We start from the raw sequence: 24,111 nt of genomic DNA, 5'->3' as shown, positions 1-24,111 counted from the left end.
CCTGTTCTTCACAATTTCAAAGAACACATGATATAGATGTGTACTCACAGTCAATCATGCTAGCACATACTTTTGCTACCCCATACATTATATACAACTGCTACCCCAATTGTAATCCAACTAAATGCATTATTGGTGGAGAGAGAAATTACTTGGCACAGCATTATTTATATCAGAATCTCACTGAAGGTAATTCTTTCTCTCTCACTCTCTCCTATTTTCTTCTATTGCTTTTTTCCTGAAATGTTTTCCGGAAGGTTTAGATCTCTTTGGATTTTTGAGTACACCTGCTATTTATCCTGTAATTCATTCTGTTTTCCTCAATTCCACATTACTTATACATACTTATAATATTATAATTTTAGATTGTGCATTGTCTTTTTTTGTAATATTATTAGGATTATTTGATGATTACAGGTCTAGATGTGTTTGGGGAGTGGCAATGCTTGTCTGGACTTTCATTATGTCAGTAATTGAATGTGGAGTTTACTTGGAGTTAGCGAATGGGCACTTAGACTGTTTGGAAAATGGTTGGGAGAGGATGGGGGCAGGATATCAGCCAGTAACCAGTAAGCAACATCAGTAAAGGCTAGTGCACACGACACAGTTTTGGCCCCAATTTCCCAGTTGCCAGCAAATTTCGGTGGCGATCTCTCAAGGTGAAAGATCATGCAATGTGTAACACTTCTATGAATGATGATCTCGTGTGCACACCACTATAACACCAAACAACTGATTACAAGTGATTAAAGTTGTGTAGTATTGAAAAGGTAGCAATTCTGAGATTTTAAAGAGTTTGTAACTCGTATCAGTCGGTTTAAGCGGGAGAAATAGTGCACAAACAAACCACACAATATCAGGAGCACTGATGCAAAACATGGTGAGCCTAGAGTTGACCTGTCAAGTCACTGTTTGAGGCAATTTCTATGATGTGTATGCCAGCAGGCACAATGTTCATATGAAGAAAATCACAAAGACTTCTATTTTTCATGTGTACATTTTTTTTGTCCTGGCATTTCTACCTGCCCCAGCAGCTATGAAAGGTTATGCTTATACAACCCCGATTCCAAAAAAGTTGGGACAAAGTACAAATTGTAAATAAAAACAGAATGCAATAATTTACAAATCTCAAAAACTGATATTGTATTCACAATAGAACATAGACAACATATCAAATGTCAAAAGTGAGACATTTTGAAATTTCATGACAAATATTGGCTCATTTGAAATTTCATGACAGCAACACATCTCAAAAAAGTTGGGACAGGGACAATAAGAGGCTGGAAAAGTTAAAGGGACAAAAAAGGAACAGCTGGAGGACCAAATTGCAACTCATTAGGTCAATTGGCAGTAGGTCATTAACAGGGCTGGGTATAAAAAGAGCATCTTGGAGTGGCAGCAGCTCTCAGAAGTAAAGATGGGAAGAGGATCACCAATCCCCCTAATTCTGCACCGACAAATAGTGGAGCAATATTAGAAAGGAGTTCGACAGTGTAAAATTGCAAAGAGTTTGAACATATCATCATCTACCGTGCATAATATCATCAAAAGATTCAGAGAATCTGGAAGAATCTCTGTGCGTAAGGGTCAAGGCTGGAAAACCATACTGGGTGCCCGTGATCTTCGGGCCCTTAGACGGCACTGCATCACATACAGGCATGCTTCTGTATTGGAAATCACAAAATGGGCTCAGGAATATTTCCAGAGAACATTATCTGTGAACACAATTCACCATGCCATCCACCGTATCTAAACATGATCCAGAAGCGCAGACGTCTTCTCTGAGCCAAGGCTCATTTAAAATGGACTGTGGCAAAGTGGAAAACTGTTCTGTGGTCAGACGAATTAAAGTTTGAAGTTCTTTATGGAAATCAGAGACGCCGTGTCATTCAGACTAAAGAGGAGAAGGACGACCCAAGTTGTTATCAGCGCTCAGTTCAGAAGCCTGCATCTCTGATGGTATGGGGTTGCATTAGTGCGTGTGGTATGGGCAGCTTACACATCTGGAAAGACACCATCAATGCTGAAAGGTATATCCAGGTTCTAGAGCAACATATGCTCCCATCCAGACGACGTCTCTTTCAGGGAAGACCTTGCATTTTCCAACATGACAATGCCAAACCACATACTGCATCAATTACAGCATCATGGCTGTGTAGAAGAAGGGTCCAGGTACTGAACTGGCCAGCCTGCAGTCCAGATCTTTCACCCACAGAAAACATTTGGCGCATCATAAAACGGAAGATACGACAAAAAAGACCTAAGACAGCTGAGCAACTAGAATCCTACATTAGACAAGAATGGGTTAACATTCCTATCCCTAAACTTGAGCAACTTGTCTCCTCAGTTCCCAGACGTTTACAGACTGTTGTAAAGAGAAAAGGGGATGTCTCACAGTGGTAAACATGGCCTTGTCCCAACTTTTTTGAGATGTGTTGTTGTCATGAAATTTAAAATCACCTAATTTGTCTCTTTAAACGATACATTTTCTCAGTTTAAACATTTGACATGTCATCTATGTTCTATTCTGAATAAAATATGGAATTTTGAAACTTCCACATCATTGCATTCCGTTTTTATTTACAATTTGTACTTTGTCCCAACTTTTTTGGAATCGGGGTTGTATTACTTTCTTGTCTGCTCTGTTTGGATATGGCATATTGCTCACTTTTTTCCTTTTTTTTTTTTAAACTTTAGACTGATAACGCTTGGGTGTGGATTTCATTGGAGAATTACCTAGGGGTATGACTGAGTACTCAAGGACCCTATGTGGAGGGCCTAGACAAAAAGAAATTTGGCAACTGGGAAGGAAGCCCACTGAAACTGTTTGCATAGAGCTCAGAAAGTTGTGAAATGCCTTTGATATTACCAGGGTCCTGCCCAGAGAGAAGACTGTCTGCATACATTAAATAAAATCAGTTGGCTCAAGGCTATCAGAAGTTTTCTTATCCAGAGGGCTGTGCAACTGAGAACATCTACCATAGGATGTTCTCTGTTTTTTGAATTGCTGCAGAAGAGTGGATCCCTACATGATGTTACTTGTCATTATATCTGAACAATAATGTGAAAAGTTTAATATGTCGATGTTCAGTTAATTCTGATTTCTCTTGCATTAACTTTTGTAGAAATGTTTTAAAAGAATTGTTTTTGGGCCTTAATGACATACCTGACCTATTTTACAGCTTTTGTTGACTGTTTTGTTTATATTACTGGAGTCTTTTTGTGTTATACTAGATTAATTTTATTCTATTGTTTATTATATTATATTATCAGATGGAAAGCCTGGGCTTCTGGAATTCCCAAATGCATAGATGCCAAATCAGAGGCAGACCTACCCCAGGATGTTCGCTTTGCCAATGAGAAGCGCTGTGACTTTGAATGGTCACTTCAATACGCGTGAGCAGTGGATTATTTAATGTCAAGTTTATCTATCAAAACAGTATTAATTAAATCCTTCCCATCTCACCCAAAATGCTTTATTAATCTCAATAAAACATCACTTGAGAGGAACACATTTACATTTAAGCAGTGATAAAAACATGTGTGTCATGAACATCTGTACATATTATGTTTAATCACCCTCAGGCTTTTGGAGCTGTGTCTGAAGAAGTTTGTTCTCTGGTTTGGGAAATCTTGGGAAGAGCTGGATGATTTTAAACAATTATTTTGGAAATTACGGAGTCCAGTTGCTGGTGTAGTTGCTTTTTTTTCCCATCCTGTTACAAACAAGTGATTTCTAATCAACTTTACTGTAGCAAAAAATATTTAGAAAAGCATTTGTATCATAAGTAAGATGAGTATTATTAGTGTAGCTTTTCACTTGTGGTCCAATGCCCTTTATATGCCAAATAGCTGCATTATTTTCAATTTACAATTAATTTACAGTAAAGTAATAAATATTGTCTGTAAATAGAAATATTTATTTAAACCTCATGCTTGAGCTGTACACAACAATATTCAATAATACTAGCTAATTGAATGTTATTAGAATACACTATGGAACACTGGAAGGAGGACTGGTTTTTTGGCCATAAGTTCCTGAATGGGTCAAATCCACGGATGATCCAGAGGTGCAAGAAACTGCCCTCCAACTTTCCTGTCCCTGGAGACATGGTGCAGGCCTTCTTAAGTCCCAACACCACCCTGGATAAAGAGCTTAAGGTGAAGTGGAGTGCATAATTTCTGCAATGATCTCATACACCTTTTGAAAAATTCATCCTCATCTACAGTATCCACTTTATCCTGGTCAACCTGAATCCTCCAATACAGCACAGTGCCACCGTCCACCCACATATTCATAGCCAGTGGTATTTAACAATCAGATAATATGGATTAATGCATCAATTTTAAAGGCAATGATTGAAGTGAACTGAAGAAACACATTTCATTTGTGGTATCCTAAGCTTAGGGAACCCTGGAGCTGTGAGGAGGCACCTACCTGCAGCACCATCAAGCCCAGATGGGCCATCAGGAGATTTGGGATATCCCGATTTTGGCCTGACGACCAAAATGGCCTGATTTTCAAATTGTTTGAGATGCACGAGTGTGTGTGTGTGTGTGTGGTGCTCAACGTAAATAAGTACACCCCCTTTGAAAAGTAACATTTTAAACAATATCTCAATGAACACAAACAATTTCCAAAATGTTGACAAGACAAAGTTTAATATAACATCTGTTTAACTTATAACATGAAAGTTAGGTTAATAATATAACGTAGATTACACATTTTTCAGTTTTACTCAAATTAGGGTGGTGCAAAAATGAGTACACCCCACAACAAAAACTACTACATCTAGTACTTTGTATGGCCTCCATGGTTTTTTAATGACAGCAACAAGTCTTCTGGGCATGGAATGAACAAGTTGGCGACATTTTGCAACATCAATCTTTTTCCGTTCTTCAACAATGACCTCTTTTAGTGACTGGATGCTGGATGGAGAGTGATGCTCAACTTGTCTCTTCAGAATTCCCCAAAGAAAATAATTTCTTTACACTACAAAGGTGAAGGCTACAAGAAAATCAGCAAAGCTTTACTTATCAGTCAGAATACTGTAGCAAAAGTGGTACAAAAATTTAAGAAAGATGGAACTACAACCATCTCACAGAGACGTCCAGTTCGTCCACGGAAGTTAACACCTTGACAGGAGTGTCTTCTGATGAGAAGGGTTGAAGAAAATTGGCATGCAATTTCACTGCAGTTATCTAAAGAAGTAGAAAGCCAAACTGGTATGACTATTTCCTGTGACACAATATGGCGTATGCTGCAGAGGAATGGCATGCATGGATGCCATCCACGAGAGAAGCCTCTCCTAAAGCCCAGGCACAAAAAAGCCCGCCTAGAGTTTGCCTGGGCCCATGCTGACAAAGATGAAGACTACTGGGACTCTATACTCTGGAGTGATAAGACCAAGAGAAATGTTTTTGGAACTGATGGCTTCAAAACTGTATGGCGTCGCAAAGGTGAGGAATACAAAGAAAAATGCATGGTGCCTACAGTGAAACATGGTGGTGGCAGTGTCCTTATGTGGGGCTGCATGAGTGCTGCTGGTGTCGGGGAGCTGCATTTCATTGACGGCACCATGAATTCACAGATATATTGCTCTATACTGAAAGAGAAGATGCTACCATCACTCCGTGCCCTTGGTCGTTGTGCACGTTTCCAACATGACCAAACACACATCTAAGGCCACTGTTGGATTTCTGAAGAAGAACAGGGTGAAAGTGATTCAGTGGCCAAGTATGTCTCCTGATCTGAACCCAATCGAACACCTATGGGGAATTCTGAAGAGACAAGTTGAGCATCACTCTCCATCCAGCATCCAGTCACTAAAAGAAGTCATTGTTGAAGAATGGAAAAAGATTGATGTTGCAAAATGTCACTAACTTGTTCATTCCATGCTACGACTTGGTGCTGTCATTAAAAATCATGGAGGCCATACGAAGTACTAGATGTAGTAGTTTTTGTTGTGGGGTGTACTCATTTTTGCACCATCCTAATTTGATTAAAACTGAAAAAATGTGTAATCTAACTCTATACTCTGGAAAGTAAATTTTAAAAAATTTAAAATTTAAATTATTATTAACCTTACTTTCATGTTATAAGTTAAACAGATGTTATATTAAACTTTGTCTTGTCAACATTTTGGAAATTGTTTGTGTTCATTGAGATATTGTTTAAAATGTTACTTTTCAAAGGGGGTGTACTCATTTACGCTGAGCACTGTGTGTGTGTGTGTGTGTGTGTGTGTGTGTGTGTGTGTGTGTGTGTGTGTGTGTTTATACACACACACACACACACACACACATGCATCTCAAAGAATTAGAAAATCACAAAAAAGTTAATTTATTTTGTAATTTAATTCAGAAAAGGTAAACTTTTCATATATTCTATATTCTCATCTCATGTAAAGTGAATTATCATTTTTTTTGTTTGAAAGTCTTGCTGGAAAAGGAAATCAGCATCTCCATAAAGCTTGTCAGTAGATGGAAGCGTTAAGTGCTCTAAAAATCCCTGGTAGGTGGCTCCATTGACATTGAACTTGATAAAACACAGTGGACCAATACCAGCAGATAACATGGCACCCCAAATCATCACAGGCTGTGGAAACTTCACACTGGAGTTCAAATTCCTTGCATTCCATGCCTCTCCACTTTTCCTCCCGACTCTAGGACCTTGATTTCCAAATGAAATGCAAAATTTACTTTCACCTGCTGTAGTGGTTAGCGCTGTCGCCTCACAGCAAGAAGGTCCGGGTTCGAGCCCCGTGGCCGGCGAGGGCCTTTCTGTGCGGAGTTTGCATGTTCTCCCCGTGTCCGCGTGGGTTTCCTCCGGGTGCTCCGGTTTCCCCCACAGTCCAAAGACATGCAGGTTAGGTTAACTGGTGACTAAATTGACCGTAGGTGTGAATGTGAGTGTGAATGGTTGTCTGTGTCTATGTGTCAGCCCTGTGATGACCTGGCGACTTGTCCAGGGTGTACCCCGCCTTTCGCCCATAGTCAGCTGGGATAGGCTCCAGCTTGCCTGCGACCCTGTAGAACAGGATAAAGTGGCTAGAGATAATGAGATGAGATGAGAATGAGATGAGACTTTCACCTGCAAAGAGGACTTTGGACCACTGAGCAACAGTCCAGTTCTTTCTCTCCTTAGCCTAGGTAAGATGCTTCTGACATTGTCTCTGGTTCAGGAGTGGCTTGATATTAGGAATGCAACAGTTGTAGCCCCTTTCCTGAAGATGTCTGTATGTGGTGGCTCTTGATGCACCGACACCAGCCTCAGTCCACTCCTTGTGAAGCTCTCCCAAGTTCTTGAGTTGACTTTTCATGGCAATCCTCTCAAGGCTGTGGTCATCCCTGTTGCTTCTGCACCTTTTCCAGCCAGTCTTTTCAGCAGTGACCTTCTGTGGCTTACCCTCCTTGTGGAGGGTGTTGATGATTGTCTTCTGGACAACTGACAAGTCAGCTGTCTTCCCCATGATTGTGGTTGTGTGTACTGAACTAGACTGAGAGATATACAGTATTTATACTGGTTTACTGAAACTCAAAATGAAATACTTGAATATTTTGAGATTTTTTTTTTTTTGCATTGTAGACCATAATGATCAAAATTAAAATAGAAAAGTGCTTGAAACATTTTAGTTCACATGTAATGAGTCTAGAATATACTAACTTTTCACTTTTGTAAATAACTGTGGAAAATATTGAACTTTTTCACGATATTCTAATTGTTTAAGATGCACTAGTGTGTGTGTGTGTGTGTGTGTGTGTGTGTTAAGGCTCTTAAGGATTTGCTTTTTTTGGGGCCAGGCATTGTATCTTGATTATGTAGTCAATTTTAAGTTGCTTATTTAATTCAATTCCACATGCCAACTGATGGACAATTAAAAAAAAATAATTGGTGCCTGATTAAAAAAAAAAGGTAGAGACATGGACTGATGTGCTGTAATGGCTAAGCTGCATTCATAAAAGATTTCATTCATGAAAGATTAGTGAAAGATTTCTGTTCTTTTTCATTAGTTCTTTGTGAGTGTTGTGTTTTATGGCATTTTATGGTTGTCAATGTTTATAATGCAAATTCAGCAGAGCCAGGTGTGCGTGTCCGTGCACGCATGTGTGTGAGAAATTGGCTTGGGACTGCAATTGATACAAACAGTTTTGCTATTGCTTATGACTATATTTGCCATGATAACTTCTGAACTGTAATTGCCACAAAAGTCTCCAGTGAACAGATGATAACTTCATCATAATTAACTTCATGTTAAAACTTTAACTTTAATTTCCTGGTTACATGATCACACGTAGGCACTTACTACAGTGGTATAGTAGTTAGCACCCTTGCCTCACAACAAGAAGGTTCTGGGTTCGAGCCCAGTGGCCTTTCTGTGTGGAGTTTTCATGTTCTCCCCGTGTCTGCGTGGGTTTCCCCCGGGTACTCAGGTTTCCCCCACAGTCCAAAGACATGCAGGTTAGGCTAATTGGAGGATCTAAATTGACTCTAGGTGTGAATGGTTGTATGTCTCTGTGTATCAGCCCTGCGATGATCTGGCGACTTGTCCAGGGTGTACCCTGCCTCTCACCCATAGTCAGCTGGGATATGCTCCAGCTTGCCCACAACCCTGCACAGGATAAGTGGTTATGGATAATGGATGGATGGATGGATGGATGGATGGATGATCACACTTTTTAACCATATAGCACTCAGTGAAAAAAACGAGTTATTTATAATCACACTCTGTGGTGTCACCCAAATGAGGATGGGTTCCCTTTTGAGTCTGATTCCTTTCAAGGTTTCTTCTTTATGTCCTCTCAGGGAATTATTCCTTGCTACCATAACCTCTGGCTTGCTCATTGGGGAGAAAACTACAAATTCATATATGTAAAATTCATATCCAATATGTATATATTTCTGTAGAGCTGCTTTGTGGCAGTGTTCATTGATAAAAGCACTATACAAATACAATTGAATTGAACTGAATTGAATAGAAATGAATTGTGTGTGTCAGTTACAGATGGAACAAGAGGTAAATATAAACAAGGTGTTAATCAGCATATGGTATCCCTCAACTACACATTATTTGTTAATGTACTTTGTGAATAAGAATTCACCTTGGTTCATTTTGGTCATCACACAGCATCTTAAAAATTTCTTGAAATGGTGCAGGGAGGGAATGCCCTTAAAAGCCCCAGATGTTTTCATATCTTGAAAACACGCCTGTGTGCATACCATGATTACATCAGGAGCATTGTGTTGGGTTTAGCACAAAACCTGCTGTTATGAGTTTAACCAGACTGCAAAATTAACTATAATCCATCCATGTACCAGTACAATAGTTAATACATTTGTCCTGGTATTTTAAAAGCTATAAGTCTCTCTCTCTTTCTCTCTCTCTCTCTCTCTCTCTCTCTCTAAAGGCTGGTAATGTATACCTTGTTGACTATGCTATAATGGATGGTGTCCCTGAGAATGTGATCAGAGGAAATAAGCAGCATATAGCAGCTCCTTTGTGTTTACTATATGAACATCCAGACAAGGGACTCATTCCTATCGCTATACAGGTAATGTTTTCACCAAGCCTGTTCAGCAGAGGCCTAATGAAAATATGCCTCATGAAAAAATTCATTCCTTCCCCTTTTTCTGTTTCTCAGCTTGAACAGAATCCTAGCAAGGACACACCCATCTTCCTCCCTAATGATCCACCTCTGGCTTGGTTATTGGCTAAAATGTGGGTCAGTCATGCTGACTTTCAGGTCTTCCAGGTGCTATCGCACCTATTGCGAACTCACCTCATAGCGGAGGTGTTCTGTGTGGCTACACTGCGTCACCTCCCTGAAGTCCACCCTATAAACAAGGTTAGTGGGAAAGTATGGATGAGCTTTCTTTAAAACAAAAAATGTCAGGTATGGTGGTAAGTCTCTCTTTCTCCATCCCTCTGCCACAGCTGCTCACTCCTCATCTGAAGTACACTCTGGAGATAAACTGCCGTGCACGCACACAGCTCGTCTCTCCTGATGGCATCTTCAAAAGGGTGAGCATCAGCTACAGAAAATATATAGACTGAAGTTACTTGAAAATGTTTGGCAATTTTGATGCAATTAAATGTCACCTTTTACCTAATAATGCATACATGGTCAAGGATGAGCTACGTAAGCACCGGGTGTCTGAAAAGTCAGAACCAATGAGAGTAAAATTACATATGCTTAATTTTGTATTTATAATTTACAACATATTCACCCTTATGCTGTACACATTTTTCTATCCTGTTTTTGTGGATTGTGTTCAACATACCGTATTTTTCGGACTATAAGTCGCACTTTTTTTCATGGTTCGGCTAGCCATGCGACTTATACTCCGGTGCGACGTATATATGTTTTTTTTTTTCACTGCGGAATAACTGGAGCTGATGCTGAGTCTGACGACAGCCACGCAGAAGAAGAGGAAACGGCGCTTCGTCTGCTGCTGGAGTTGGCAGAGTTGTTCAGAAGCGACACCGAGGATGAGGAATTCAATGGATTTGCTGATTTGGAGTGAAATCGCCAGCTTGATAAACTTGATTGACCTGTGTTTTATTATTAATGATAGGCCTATAGTTATTTAAATAAGTTATGTAATGATTTTAGGCAGTGCTTAATTTGTGAAGTGGGAGGTCCCGGAACGCAGGAGGTGGGTGGGTCCGGCGACTCAAAAAAAAAAAAGGTGGGGGGTGGTTTACTATAACTTTACGCACACGCGCTTATTGTGTGTGTAAAATAATAATAATATCAGACATTATGATCTTAGAAAACGCTTTAGTGACGAACAGTTACAGACAGTAATATGTCGTGATATGTTATAAAATATTATTTTTATTAGGCTACATATTAAATTATATATTAAATTTATCTTCTAAAATAACAGACTACTTATATCACAACCGGTTTATTTCACCATTGGAGATCAGATCACACAAGACATGAGTTAAATTACTCTTTTTAAGGATTTAAGTAGGGTATTTAAAAGCGGTTGTTTTTTTTTCACTAGACGGTTGTCTTTGGAGATGATATACCTATAGCCTACTTGACCTCTGATTTAATGAAATAAAATTCGACAAAAATGAAGAATGACTCTCCTCGATGATGACTACAGCTTTAATAACAAAGATGAAAGAGCCATGGGGCGATAATAAGCCCTACCGGTAAAAATAATCTAAAAGCAAACTGATTAATGCATCAGTAATAGGCTACTAATATTAGTTATAATAATAATAATATAGGCTATTAGTAATAACGATAGTGATAGTATTAAAGATAGTAGTAGATATTTAAAATAATCAGGCTAGGCTACTTACAGGGCAAAGGGCGCGTTATCACTGCTCAGCTGTTCGTTTATTAAATAAACAATGCAGTCGCGCAGTAACCACGCGCCGCTTATCAGATACAATCACAGATTCCATGGATAGAATAACCCTTCAAAAAAGTGTGACTTATAGTCTGGTGCGACGTATATATGTTTTTTTCGTCTTCATAATGCATTTTTTGGCTGATGCGACTTAAACATAGTCCGGAAAATACGGTATTTGGATTAAGATATTTCTTCAACATATTTCCCATGGGTTCCTGACTTTTTGGACACCCTGTAGATCAGTAGTAGATAAGCAGGTATGCTTTCCCTGCAGGTGGTGTCCACAGGTGGTGATGGACTGCTGGTGCTGACTCAAAAGGAGTATAAGGTCCTGACCTACCGCTCTCTCCAACCCCGTTGGGACTTCATCGACCGTGGTGTTACCAAACTCAATAAATACTTCTACAGGGACCACAGCCTGATGCTCTGGGATGCTATTGAGAAGTAATAGTCCAGGCACAATGCAATGCACTAGAGCTACTATTTCCTGTCATTATTAGGCACTGAAATGAAGTTTAACCATATTCTGCATTTTGTTTGCTTAATTTTGAATGCACAAGTCTTGACACCTTGTCTTTCCTTCCCAACTACAGGTTTGTCTCCAGCATAGTGTCTCTGTATTATGGAAGTGACAGTGACATAGTGCAGGATTCAGAACTTCAGGCATGGATTAAGGATGCGGTTGATGAAGGCTTTTTCAGTGTCCCTCACTTTGGTTAGTTGTCTGAACTAAAAATATACAGTCACAGGGACACAATTTGAGTAACTTTGCCACAGTAAAGCATCACAATGGCTTTGAAATAAAGCAGTCAAGATGTGATTGAAGTGTAGACTTTTGGCTTTGATTCAAGGAGTAGCAAAAATCTTGCTTTAACTGTTTAGGAATTATATCTGCTTTTTTCAGTCCCTTCATTTCCACAGGCTCAAAAGTAATTGAACAAAGTAACATGTATAAATGTAAGGATTATTTTTAATACCTGGTCACAAATCTTTAGCAGTCAATAACTGCCTGAAGCCTGGAACCCATAAACAACACCAAAAGCTGAATTTTCCCCCTTGAGACGCTTTGCCAGGCCTTTACTGCAGCTGCCTTCAGTTGCTGTTTTTTGTCGGTCTTTCTACCTCCTGTTTTGTCTTCAGTAAATGAAAAGCATACTCAATTGGGTTGAGGTTATGTGACTGACTCAAGAAGTTCTTGGGTTTGTTTCTGGTCATTATCCATCTATAGTGTGAAGTGCCATCCTATCAGTTTTGGAGCATTTAACTGAATTTGAGCAGAAAGTATAGCTCTATACACTTTATACAGTTAGGTCCATATATATTTGGACACTGACACAAATTTTGTTTTTTTTACCTGTTTACTGAAATATATTCAAGTTATAGTTATATAATGGACATGGACATAAAGTCCAGACTTTCAGCTTTCATTTGAGGGTATCCACATTAAAATTGGATGAAGGGTTTAGGAGTTTCAGCTCCTTAACATGTGCCACCCTGTTTTTAAAGGGACCAAAAGTAATTGGACAATTGACTCAAAGGCTATTTCATGGGCAAGTGTGGGAAATTCCTTTGTTATGTCATTCTCAATTAAGCAGATAAAAGGCCTGGAGTTGATTTGAGGTGTGGTGCTTGCATTTGGAAGATTTTGCTGTGAAGAAAACATGCGGTCAAAGGAGCTCTCCATGCAGGTGAAACTAGCCATCCTTAAGCTGCGAAAACAGAAAAAACCCATCCGAGAAATTGTTACAATATTAGGAGTGGCAAAATCTACAGTTTGGTACATCCTGAGAAAGAAAGAAAGCACTGGTAAACTCATCAATGCAAAAAGACCTGGACGCCCACAGAAGACAACAGTAGTGGATGATCACAGAATAATTTCCATGGAGAAGAGAAACCCCTTCACAACAGCCAACCAAGTGAACAACACTCTCCAGGAGGTAGGCGTATCAATATTCAAATCTACCATAAAGAGAAGACTGCATGAAAGTAAATAAAGAGGGTTCACTGCACAGTGCAAGCCACTCATAAGCCTCAAGAATAAAAAGGCTAGATTGGACTTTGCTAAAAAAAAGCATCTAAAAAAGCCAGCACAGTTCTGGAAGAACATTCTTTGGACAGATGAAACGAAGATCAACCTCTACCAGAATGATGGCAAGAAAAAAGTATGGCGAAGGCGTGGTACAGCTCATGAGCCAAAGCATACCACATCATCTGTAAAACACGGCGGAGGCAGTGTGATGGCTTGGGCATGCATGGCTGCCAGTGGCAGTGGGTCACTAGTGTTTATTGATGATGTGACACAGGACAGAAGCAGCCGGATGAATTCTGAGGTATTCAGAGACATACTGTGTGCTCAAATCCAGCCAAATGCAGCCAAACTGAATGGTTGGCGTTTCATAATACAGATGGACAATGACCCAAAACATAAAGCCAAAGCAACCCAGGAGTTTATTAAAGCAAAGAAGTGGAATATTCTTGAATGGCCAAGTCAGTCACCTGATCTCAACCCAATTGAGCATGCATTTCACTTGTTAAAGACTAAACTTCAGACAGAAAGGCCCACAAACAAACAGCAACTGAAAACCGCTGCAGTAAAGGCCTGGCAGAGCATTAAAAAGGAGTAAACACAGCGTCTGGTGATGTCCATGAGTTCAAGACTTCAGGCAGTCATTGCCAACAAAGGGTTTTCAACCAAGTATTAGAAATGAACATTTTATTTTCAATTATTTAATTTGTCCAATTACTTTTGAGCCCCTGAAATGAAGGGATTGTGTTTAAAAAATGCTTTAGTTCCTCACATTTTTATGCAATCATTTAGTTCAACCCACTGAATTAAAGCTGAAAGTCTGAACTTCAACTGCATCTGAATTGTTTTGTTCAAAATTCATTGTGGTAATGTACAGAACCAAAATTAGAAAAATGTTGTCTCTGTCCAAATATTTATGGACCTAACTGTAATTCACATTTCTACTTCTTTCAGCAGTCACATCTTCAATAACCAGTGACCCAGTTCTATTGAGTTGGATCATGAGCCCTTCTTTTCCTTCTCCATACTCCTCTCTTTCCATCATTCTGGGACATGAGATTCTTGGTTTCATCTTGTTCCAGAACTGTGCAGGCTTTTTTATTTTTTTAAACCAGTATGTGGCACTCCTGGCTGTGACAGTGAGAACACAGACAAACAACCCAGGTCTCAGTGAAACAATCATGTGACAATTTAATGAAAATATAGGGTTGGGAAAGTGCAGGGTGAGAGAATGGTGTAGTCAGTGCAAGCACCAGAGGGCCCAAGCTAGCCACTGGTGAGGTTGCAAGTGGGGGCTGGCTGCGTCTGGGTCTTTCAGCCATCTTCTAGAGGCAGGTGAGGTGGCTGCATCCACTGGCAAAAAGTAAACAGTTCTTGGAAGTCTTCTGTGTTGTCCTCGGGGTCAGCAATGTGCCCTAGGTGGAGAAGGAATGTGAGAGTCAGTCAACATGCACAGAGTGAGCCTCACCAACCTCTGTGTGTTGCAGCACCTCTTTATACTCTGCTGGCTGCTCGAGGAGGGTGGGTTGAAGCACCACTTATACCGCTCGAGCTGTGTGTGATCAGTGGGCCCCACTCTATGGCAATGCTACTTTTGGCCATCCAAAACAGGGGTGCTGAAGTGCTGCTGTCCTTCCAGTACCATGGGAGCAGTTGTGTGTGGAGTGATGTGCTGCTTAGGTGGTGGTTTCTTTGGGCCACCATCATACAGCCCTTTCTGTTCTTGAGTTTTGCCAATGGATTGGATCTTGAGCGAAACTTTCTGTATTTCCATTTGTGAAGCCGTCTCTTGATTTTAGACTTTGACAATAATAGGCCTACCTCCACAAGAGTGTTTTTGACTTGACTCAATGTTGTGAAGGGGTTTTACTTCACCAAGGAAAGAATTCTACGATCATCCATTTTAGTTGTCTTCTGTAGTCTGCCAGGCCTTTTCGTGTTGCAGAACTCGCCAGTGCATTTCTTCTTTTTAAGAATGTACAAAATTGTTGATTTGGCCACTCCTACAATTTCTGCATCGAAATCTCTTTTGACTACATATTGAGAGTTCCCATGAAAAGCTGCCAAATGCAAATTCAACACTTGAAATCAACTTGAGACCTTTTTATCTCCTTAATTTGCCATAAAATAATGAAGAAACGGGTCACAACTGGCCATGAAACTGCTTAGCAGTAAATTTTCCAATTATTTTTTAGCCGGTGAAAATAGAGGGACTATGTTTAAAAAAAATTGCTGTAATCCCTAAATGGTTAATCCAGTATTTTTGTTGAACCACTTGAATGAAAGCTGAAAGTCTTTACTTCAATCACATCTTGAACGGTTAATTTCAAATCCATACATGTGGTCAGATACAAAGGCAAAATTATGAAAATCATGTCAGCCCAAATAAAACCCAGTTTCCAAAAAAGTTGGGATGCTTTGTAAAATATAAATGAAAACAAAATGTGATGATATGGAAATCATACTTCACTGAAAATAGTACAAAGTTGACATATCAAATTTTGAAACAGATTTTATTGTAGTTTGAAAAATATGTTTTTTTGAAGCTGGGACAGAGACATGTTTACCACTATATTGCATCACCTCTTCTTTTACCAATACTCTGTAAACGTTTGGGAAATAAGGAAACCAATTTCTATAGTTTTGAAAGTGAAATGTTGTCCCATTCTTGCCTGATATAGGATTTCAGTTGCTCAACAGTAATAGGGGTAAATATGGGGTGTCCATCATATTTTTCAATTCATTATGCACCAAATGTTTTCAGTGGGAAACAGGTTTGGACTGCAGGTAGGCCACTTTTAAAACCCGGACTCTCTTACTACAGAGCCATGCAGTTGTAATATATTCTGAATGCAGTTTGGCATTGTCTGGCTGAAATAATCAAAGCCTTCCCTGAAAAAAAAGCAAAAGGGGGGGCCCATATACGATTCGTACATTGGGGGAGTGCCTGTTAGAGAGCGCACTTGTCCTGGGCCATCGGCATAGTGAGGTAGGGTGGCCAGTTCCTTTCCTCGCCGCCTTTAACTTCCCCAGTGTTTCCACCAGGTCCCCATTCACTGCTGGGTGGACAGGGAGCGAGCCCCAGATCCCCGTCGAGCCGAGGCTCGAACCAGGGACCGTTCGCTTAGCGGTCAAGCGCTCTAACCACTTGGCCACCTGCGCTCCTTCCCTGAAAAAGACATCATCTGGATGGCAGCAGATGTTGCTCCAAAACCTGTGTATATTGTTCAGCATTAATGTACCTTCCAAGATGTGCAAGCTACCCATGCCATGTATATTAATGCACTCCATACCATCCTGGATGCTAACTTTTGTACTGTGAGCTGATGATAACCTGGATGGTCCGTCTCCCCTTTAGGCTTGAGGATACTGTGTCCATGATTTCCAAAAAGAAATTCAAATTTCAATTTGTCAGACCACAGAACAGTTTTCCACTTTGCCTCAGTCCATCGTAAATGAGTTTGAGCCCAGAGAAGGCAGTGGTGTTTCTGGATATTGTTTATGTATGGTTTCTTCTTTGCATGGTAGAGATTTAACTTGCATTTGTGAATGCAGTGACAAACTGTGTTCACAGATGATGGTTTTCGGAAGTGTTCCTGAGAAAATGTAGCAATTTTCACTACAGACTCTTGTCTGTTTTTAACGCAGTGCCGCTTGAGGGTCCGAAGATCACTGGCATCCAGTATTCGTTTTCGGCCTTCTTCCTTGCATACAGAGATTTCTCCATATTCTCTGAATCCTTTAATGATATTACGTACCACAGATGATGTGATCTCCAAATTCTTTGCAATTATACGTTGAGCAACATTATTCTTAAATTGTTACGTGATTTGCTCACATAGTCTTTCATAGAGTGGTGAACTAACCCCCATCTTTACTTCTGAGAAACTTGGCCTCTCTGGGACGCTCTTTTTTTTAATACTCACTCATATTATTGACCTGTTGCCAATTAACCAGTTTATTTGTGAGATGTTCCCCCAGGTATTTTTTGTTTTTTAGCATTACACAACTTTTCCAGTCTTTTGTTGCCCCGTTCCAAATTTTTGTTGAAATGTGTTAATGGCATTAAATTCAAAATAAGCATATTTTTTTCAAAAAACAATACAATTCTCAGTTTCAACATTTGAAATCTTCTGTTTGTTCTCCAAACTCCATTTCCAGAAAAGTTGGGATATTTTCCAAAATACAATAAAAACAAAAAAGATCTGATTTCTTAATTCACTTAAACCTTTATTTAACTGGCAAAAATAAAAAAAGATTTTCAGTCGTTCTACTGACCAACTTTGTTTATATTTACAAAATACAATTAAGTTATAATTTATTGCCTGTAACACACACAAAAAAGTTGAGACAGAGGCATTATTACCACTGCATTACATGGTCTGGGTGAATTATGAAAAACAAAAATTATTATGAAAAGCAACTAATTCTCATCTCATTTCATTATCTCTAGCCGCTTTATCCTTCTACAGGGTCGCAGGCAAGCTGTAGCCTATCCCAGCTGACTACGGGCGAAAGGCGGGGTACACCCTGGACAAGTCGCCAGGTCATCACAGGGCTGACACATAGACACAGACAACCATTCACATTCACACCTACGGTCAATTTAGAGTCACCAGTTATCCTAACCTGCATGCCTTTGGACTGTGGGGGAAACCGGAGCACCCGGAGGAAACCCACGCGGACAACATGCAAACTCCGCACAGAAAAGCCCTCGCCGGCCACGGGGCTCGAACCCGGAACCTTCTTGCTGTGAGGCGACAGCGCTAACCACTACACCACCGTGCCGCCCAAGCAACTAATTATCACAATCAGTTATTTCTATGACCAGACATGATGTAATATAAATTATCTCAAATTGTACTACATGCAAGAGGTGTGATTACATTTATCCTTATGAAGAATAATTAGCGTTATTCTTATCATTCATGTGTGACAGGGCTGCCAAATGAACTAAAGAATAAACAAGAGCTGATCATACTTTTGAGTGTGGTCATCTTCATCAGCACTGCACAACATGCAGCAACCAACAATGGACAGGTAAGTGGTATTGTTGTATTCTTTCATGAAATTAGAACTAAACCAGGTACCCATGTACAATAAACCATAAAAGGAAGTTATATGTTATATATATAAAATTAGTGGCAGCGGGAGAGTGGTCAAGCATCGGTTTGTGAATGGAGGGCGGGGCCGGGGAAGGTGAGTGGCAATGTTGTCAGTTAATGTTGTGGGTGTGTGTCTGTTGCAGTGATGACGGAGGAAAGAAAAGGAGGGAGAGAGCGAAGAGGGGACTCTCTCCTGACCAGAGCACATGTGCATGAATGAGTATAATAAAAGGTGAAAAGCAGGAGGAAAAGAAAAGTGAAAATAAAGCCTGTTTTGACACCATTTCTCGCCTGTGCCCTCTTCAGTATTCCACCCATGTCAAGGACATACTACAGTGGTACCGAAACCTAGGATACTGAAGGGAAGCACCCCATGGAGTCCTCCACACTTAAAGACCTCATTCATGCCCTCACTGCTGCCCAGCAGAGTCCCCTCTTCGCTCTCTCCCTCCTTTTCTTTCCTCCGTTGTCACTGCAACACACACACACACACTCACAACATTAATTGACAACAGGTGTAATGACTTTGCCACTCACCTTCCCTGGCCCCGCCCTCCATTCACAATCCAATGCTTGACCACGCCCCCACTGACTGACACACACACACACACACACAAATATATATTTTTATAAACTAAAAAAGATGCACTTACTATATATATATATATATATATATATATATATATATATATATATATATATATATATATTGTAAGTGCACATATTATATATATATATATATATATATATATATATATATATATATATATATATATATATATATATTTCCCATTAACCATCATGGACCCTGACTTTGGTTGGATAATAAATAATAACCCCAAAATAAGTCCTGTTGCTCAGGCTATTTTTAAAAAAAATTAACTTTATTCAATAAAAAATAGAAATATATATTGCGCTGTAATGAAATTGCATGAAGAGGTGAAAGAAATGGGGGGGAACGAGAGTGAAGTGGTGATGAGACCTAGTTATTGTCCTGGTTAAGAGACCAAATGGCCTGAAGGAAGAAGCTCCTCCTCATTCTCTCTGTGTTGGCCTTAAGAGAGCGAAAGCACTTCCCTGACCTCAACAGAGAGAAGAGTCCATAGTTGGGATGGCTGAGGTCCTTCATTATCTTCCTGGTCTTGGTCCAGTACCGCTTAGCGTATAGGTAAATTGCAGGTCAGGGAGCTTGGTGTGAATGATGCTCTCAGCTGATTGCACCACTCTTTGGAGAGCCCGTCTGTCCTGCTTGGTGTTGTTCCCAAACCAGGTGGAGATATTTCCTGTCAGGATGCTGTCGATGGTGCAGGAGTAAAAGTTCCTCAGCACTCTCGGCGGAAAATGGACGTCTTGGAGACATCTTAGATGAAAGAGACATTGTTGGGCCTTCTTAACCAGTCTGTTGATGTGGCAAGACCATGACAGGTCTTGTGTGATGTGAATGCCCAGGTACCGAAAACTATCCACTCTCTCCACTGGGGTCCCATTGATGTAGAGGGGCTTGTAGTTCCTCACTTGTTTTGTGCAGAAGTCCACGATCAACTCCTTTGTCTTGCTGATGTTTAGGAGGAGGTTGTGGTCCTGGCATCAGTTCAGGTTTCTGACCTCCTCCAGGTAGGCCTCATCATTGCTATTGGAGATCAGGCCTACCACAACAGTGTCGTCAGCAAACTTGACAATGGTGGTGGAGTCTGATGAGGCTATGCAGTCATAAGTGTACAGAGAGTACAGCAGGGGACTCTGAACACAGCCCTGGGGGCTCCAGTGCTGAGGGTGATGGGGTGGGAGACATGTTTCCACACCTGTACTGCTTGTGATTAGAAAGGGGGTCTTCCAAACTAAAAAGGCTCAAGCTGCAACTGTATACTGCTGTTAGAGGTGAGTAGGCAAGTATCAATGTACTGATCATTAAATTGTACATTTTGGCCAGTGGGTCCCTTGTAATAACACACCCTTGCATGTTTTCATCTTGTTCAGATTGACCTTTTGTGCATTTTCCACTATACTTTAGTTTGACTTTTGTTCGTGGGTGCCCAACATGCCTTGCAGCATGCGCCAGCCTCCACCCACCGACAAGAACAGTGTCACAATGGATCTGATCATGAGCACACTCCCAGATATCAGCCAGTCATGTATGCAGCTGGCAATCACATGGCATTTAGGAAGACGTCAGCCAGACGCAGTGAGTTAACATTTCAAGTGGTCTGTTCCATGTTTAAACAAGATGTCATTGCAAAACAGGTTCAAAATAAAATGTAGAAATAAAGCACAGGATGTTGGCTGTAGGTTTATAGTAAACTGGATGGAATGATGGAATCCAGCACAATTACTATTGCTGATTTACTTAATCTGTTCAATTCCATACGTTATATATACAGCTAAATACTTTTAGCTCCTTTTTAGAATTTCTCTGTTTTTAGTATATCTCCTTTCTGCCCTCTGCCCCATCTATCATGCTCAGGTACCTCTGGCACATTACAAAGAAGAGTACTTCACTGAGCCGGCAGCCCAAAAGATGATTGACAACTTTAGAGAGGATCTGAAGAATATTGAGGAGGACATTCTGAAGCAGAATAAGGGTCTCGAACCATCATATTTCTATCTGTGCCCGAGCCAAATAGAGAACAGCATTACCATATAGACAGACTTGAGAAACATTCTGCAATTTTTAATGTACTTATTAAGACACCTGTAGAAAGCTGTGTTAAATATATAGACATTTTGAGAAGCTTGTTTGAAATAAGAATATACTCCTAAGTTACAGAAACATATTGATTATTGTAAATCTACACTGACTGTCCACTTTAGTAGGAACACCTGCACATTCATGTAGTTAGCTAATCAGCCGATCTTACGGCAGCAGCACAATGCAAGAAATCATGCAGTTACAGGTCAAGAGCTTCAGTTAATGTTCACATCAAACATCGGCATGAGGGAAAAATGTATTCTCAGTGACCCTAACTATGGCCTGAATCTTGGTACCAGATGGGCTGGTTTGAGTATTTCAGAAACTGTTGATCTCTGGGGATTTTCATGTGGAGAAAAACAAACATCCTGTACAAAGATGGACTGCAAGGTGAAACTCCTTTTTGAAAAGAGATATCAAAGGAGAATGACCAGACTGGTCTGAGCTAACAAAGCGTATAGTAACTCAAATAACCACACTTTACAACTGTGGTGAGAAGAAAAGCATCTCGGAACACACAACACATCAAACCTTGAGGTGGATGGGCTACAATAGCAGGAGACCACATCAGGTTCCCCTCCTGTCAGCCAAGAACATGAGTCTGAGGCTATCATGGGCACAGACTCACTGAAACTGGACAAAGATTGGAAAAAGACCGGGTGATTTCCCCCCCTCCCCTCATCTTTAACTGTCCAGTTAGGGTGAGTCTGTGCCCATGATAGCCTTCTTGTTAGTGGCTGACAGGAGCAGAACCTGATGTGGTTTTCTGCTGTTGTAGCTCATCCACCTCAAGATTCTGTGTTTTTTGCATTATGAGATGTGTTTCTTCACTATGGTTGTTAAGATTGATTATTTGAGTTTTTACATCTTTCCTGGCAGCTCAAACATTTTCCTCTGATCTCTCTTAGCAGTGCATTTCCACCCACAGAACTGTCACTCACTCAATGTTTTTTTTTCCCTTCACCATTCTGTCTAAGCTCTAGAGACAGTTGTGTTTGAAAATCCCAAGAAATAAGCAGTTTCTGAAATACTCAAACGAGCCCATCTGGCACCATGCCAGAGTTAAAGTCAGAAATCACACTTCTTAATTCTGATGTTTGATGTGAACATTAAGTTAAGCTCTTGACCTGTATTTGCATTTTATGCATTGTGCTGCTGCCACATGATTGGCTGATGAGAGATATGCATGAATGTGCAGGTGTTCAGGCATCCCTAATAAAGTAGGTGGTGGTGGTAGTGTGTGTGTGCGCGCTTCAGATATGTTGTTCTTATGTTGTAAAGATTTTAATTAAATTTAATCTGATTTTTAATCAGAATCAATAAACTGGAAACTCTGTAATGCATGTAACCACTAAGAAAAGATGACCGGGATATGAGGAACAACAAAAATGTTTATTTCTGTCATTAACTAAGTGTTACAAATGAGATAATAAATTAATAGTTTATATAAATTTAAAATTCACACAGATGTCAGTGCTCATTTCTACTTTGTAGTTATATGTGTATAAATACTGTTCAAATGTGATATTTTATGCATTTTTATATTCAGTTCACTGTCAAACTGACAGCTGCACATTTTTTTTTTCTAAAACATTTGGACTTCAGTAAACATGACGAGAAAAAGCGTAGAAGGCAGTGAGGCACAATATTAACTAAATACAACAGTCATCCTTCCATAAATATCAGTCCCACACTGAGACTTGTTTTTGTTAGAAATCTAAACCTGAGAATGATTTACAAAGAGAAAAGGACCAGTGGAAATGCAACATTTGGCTCTGATTACAATAAAAATGCCAAAAGAAATTTCCTTCTGTAATATGGAAACATTGGTAGCTCAACCAAATTCAGCAAAATAATACAGTAAGTTCACTTTCAAGGAGTACAAATTTCTCCACCCACCAGATGGTGCGAACACAAGATAATCATTCCGCTTATTCCTTGAACTCATTAAGGAGTGCAGCCACATTGCTAGGGTCGAAGGTCAGCAAGATATTGTATCATTGATAGGTTTCCTGTCTCTTGATTGGATCACTGCTCCTGACACTGCAATGTAGCTGGACGTACAACCCCGATTCCAAAAAAGTTGGGACAAAGTACAAATTGTAAATAAAAACGGAATGCAATAATTTACAAATCTCAAAAACTGATATTGTATTCACAATAGAACATAGACAACATATCAAATGTCGAAAGTGAGACATTTTGAAATTTCATGCCAAATATTGGCTCATTTGAAATTTCATGACAGCAACACATCTCAAAAAAGTTGGGACAGGGGCAATAAGAGGCTGGAAAAGTTAAAGGTACAAAAAAGGAACAGCTGGAGGACCAAATTGCAATTGGCAATAGGTCATTAACATGACTGGGTATAAAAAGAGCATCTTGGAGTGGCAGCGGCTCTCAGAAGTAAAGATGGGAAGAGGATCACCAATCCCCCTAATTCTGCACCGACAAATAGTGGAGCAATATCAGAAAGGAGTTCAACAGTGTAAAATTGCAAAGAGTTTGAACATATCATCATCTACAGTGCATAATATCATCAAAAGATTCAGAGAATCTGGAAGAATCTCTGTGCGTAAGGGTCAAGGCCGGAAAACCATACTGGGTGCCCGTGATCTTCTGGCCCTTAGACTGCACTGCATCACAAACATAGAGCTAAAACTCTATAGTTCAAAGAAGAAGCTGAATCTAAACATGATCCAGAAGCGCAGACATCTTCTGTGGGCCAAGGCTCATTTAAATTGGACTGTGGCAAAGTGGAAAACTGTTCTGTGGTCAGGCGAATCAAAATTTGAAGTTCTTTATGGAAATCAGGGACGCCATGTCTCATCTCATTCTCATTTCATCTCATTATCTCTAACTGCTTTATCCTTCTACAGGGTCGCAGGCAAGCTGGAGCCTATCCCAGCTGACTACGGGT

General features: G+C 40.0%; 1 protein-coding gene across 2 annotated transcripts in view; it reads left to right on the top strand.

Annotated features, from left to right (window-relative positions):
* Positions 1 to 22,653, top strand: part of alox12 (arachidonate 12-lipoxygenase) — a 56,259-nt gene extending 33,606 nt beyond the window's left edge. Inside the window, exons 5-15 of one of the 2 annotated variants that reach the window (XM_060935861.1) lie at positions 3,274 to 3,396; positions 3,586 to 3,692; positions 3,989 to 4,161; positions 9,409 to 9,552; positions 9,643 to 9,846; positions 9,936 to 10,022; positions 11,649 to 11,818; positions 11,968 to 12,089; positions 18,340 to 18,440; positions 20,517 to 20,687; positions 20,967 to 22,653. In XM_060935861.1, coding sequence (XP_060791844.1) covers positions 3,274 to 3,396; positions 3,586 to 3,692; positions 3,989 to 4,161; positions 9,409 to 9,552; positions 9,643 to 9,846; positions 9,936 to 10,022; positions 11,649 to 11,818; positions 11,968 to 12,089; positions 18,340 to 18,440; positions 20,517 to 20,687; positions 20,967 to 21,146 — 1,582 coding nt within the window. In that variant the 3' untranslated portion in view covers positions 21,147 to 22,653. The other variant, XM_060935870.1, reaches the window with a different exon arrangement.
* The last annotated feature ends 1,458 nt before the right edge of the window (positions 22,654 to 24,111 follow it).

Source organism: Neoarius graeffei, chromosome 1 (assembly GCF_027579695.1).
Source record: "Neoarius graeffei isolate fNeoGra1 chromosome 1, fNeoGra1.pri, whole genome shotgun sequence".
Classification (NCBI taxonomy): Eukaryota; Metazoa; Chordata; class Actinopteri; order Siluriformes; family Ariidae; genus Neoarius; species Neoarius graeffei.
Note: the sequence above shows the minus strand (reverse complement) of the source record. Positions and strands in the feature narration are given on the sequence as shown.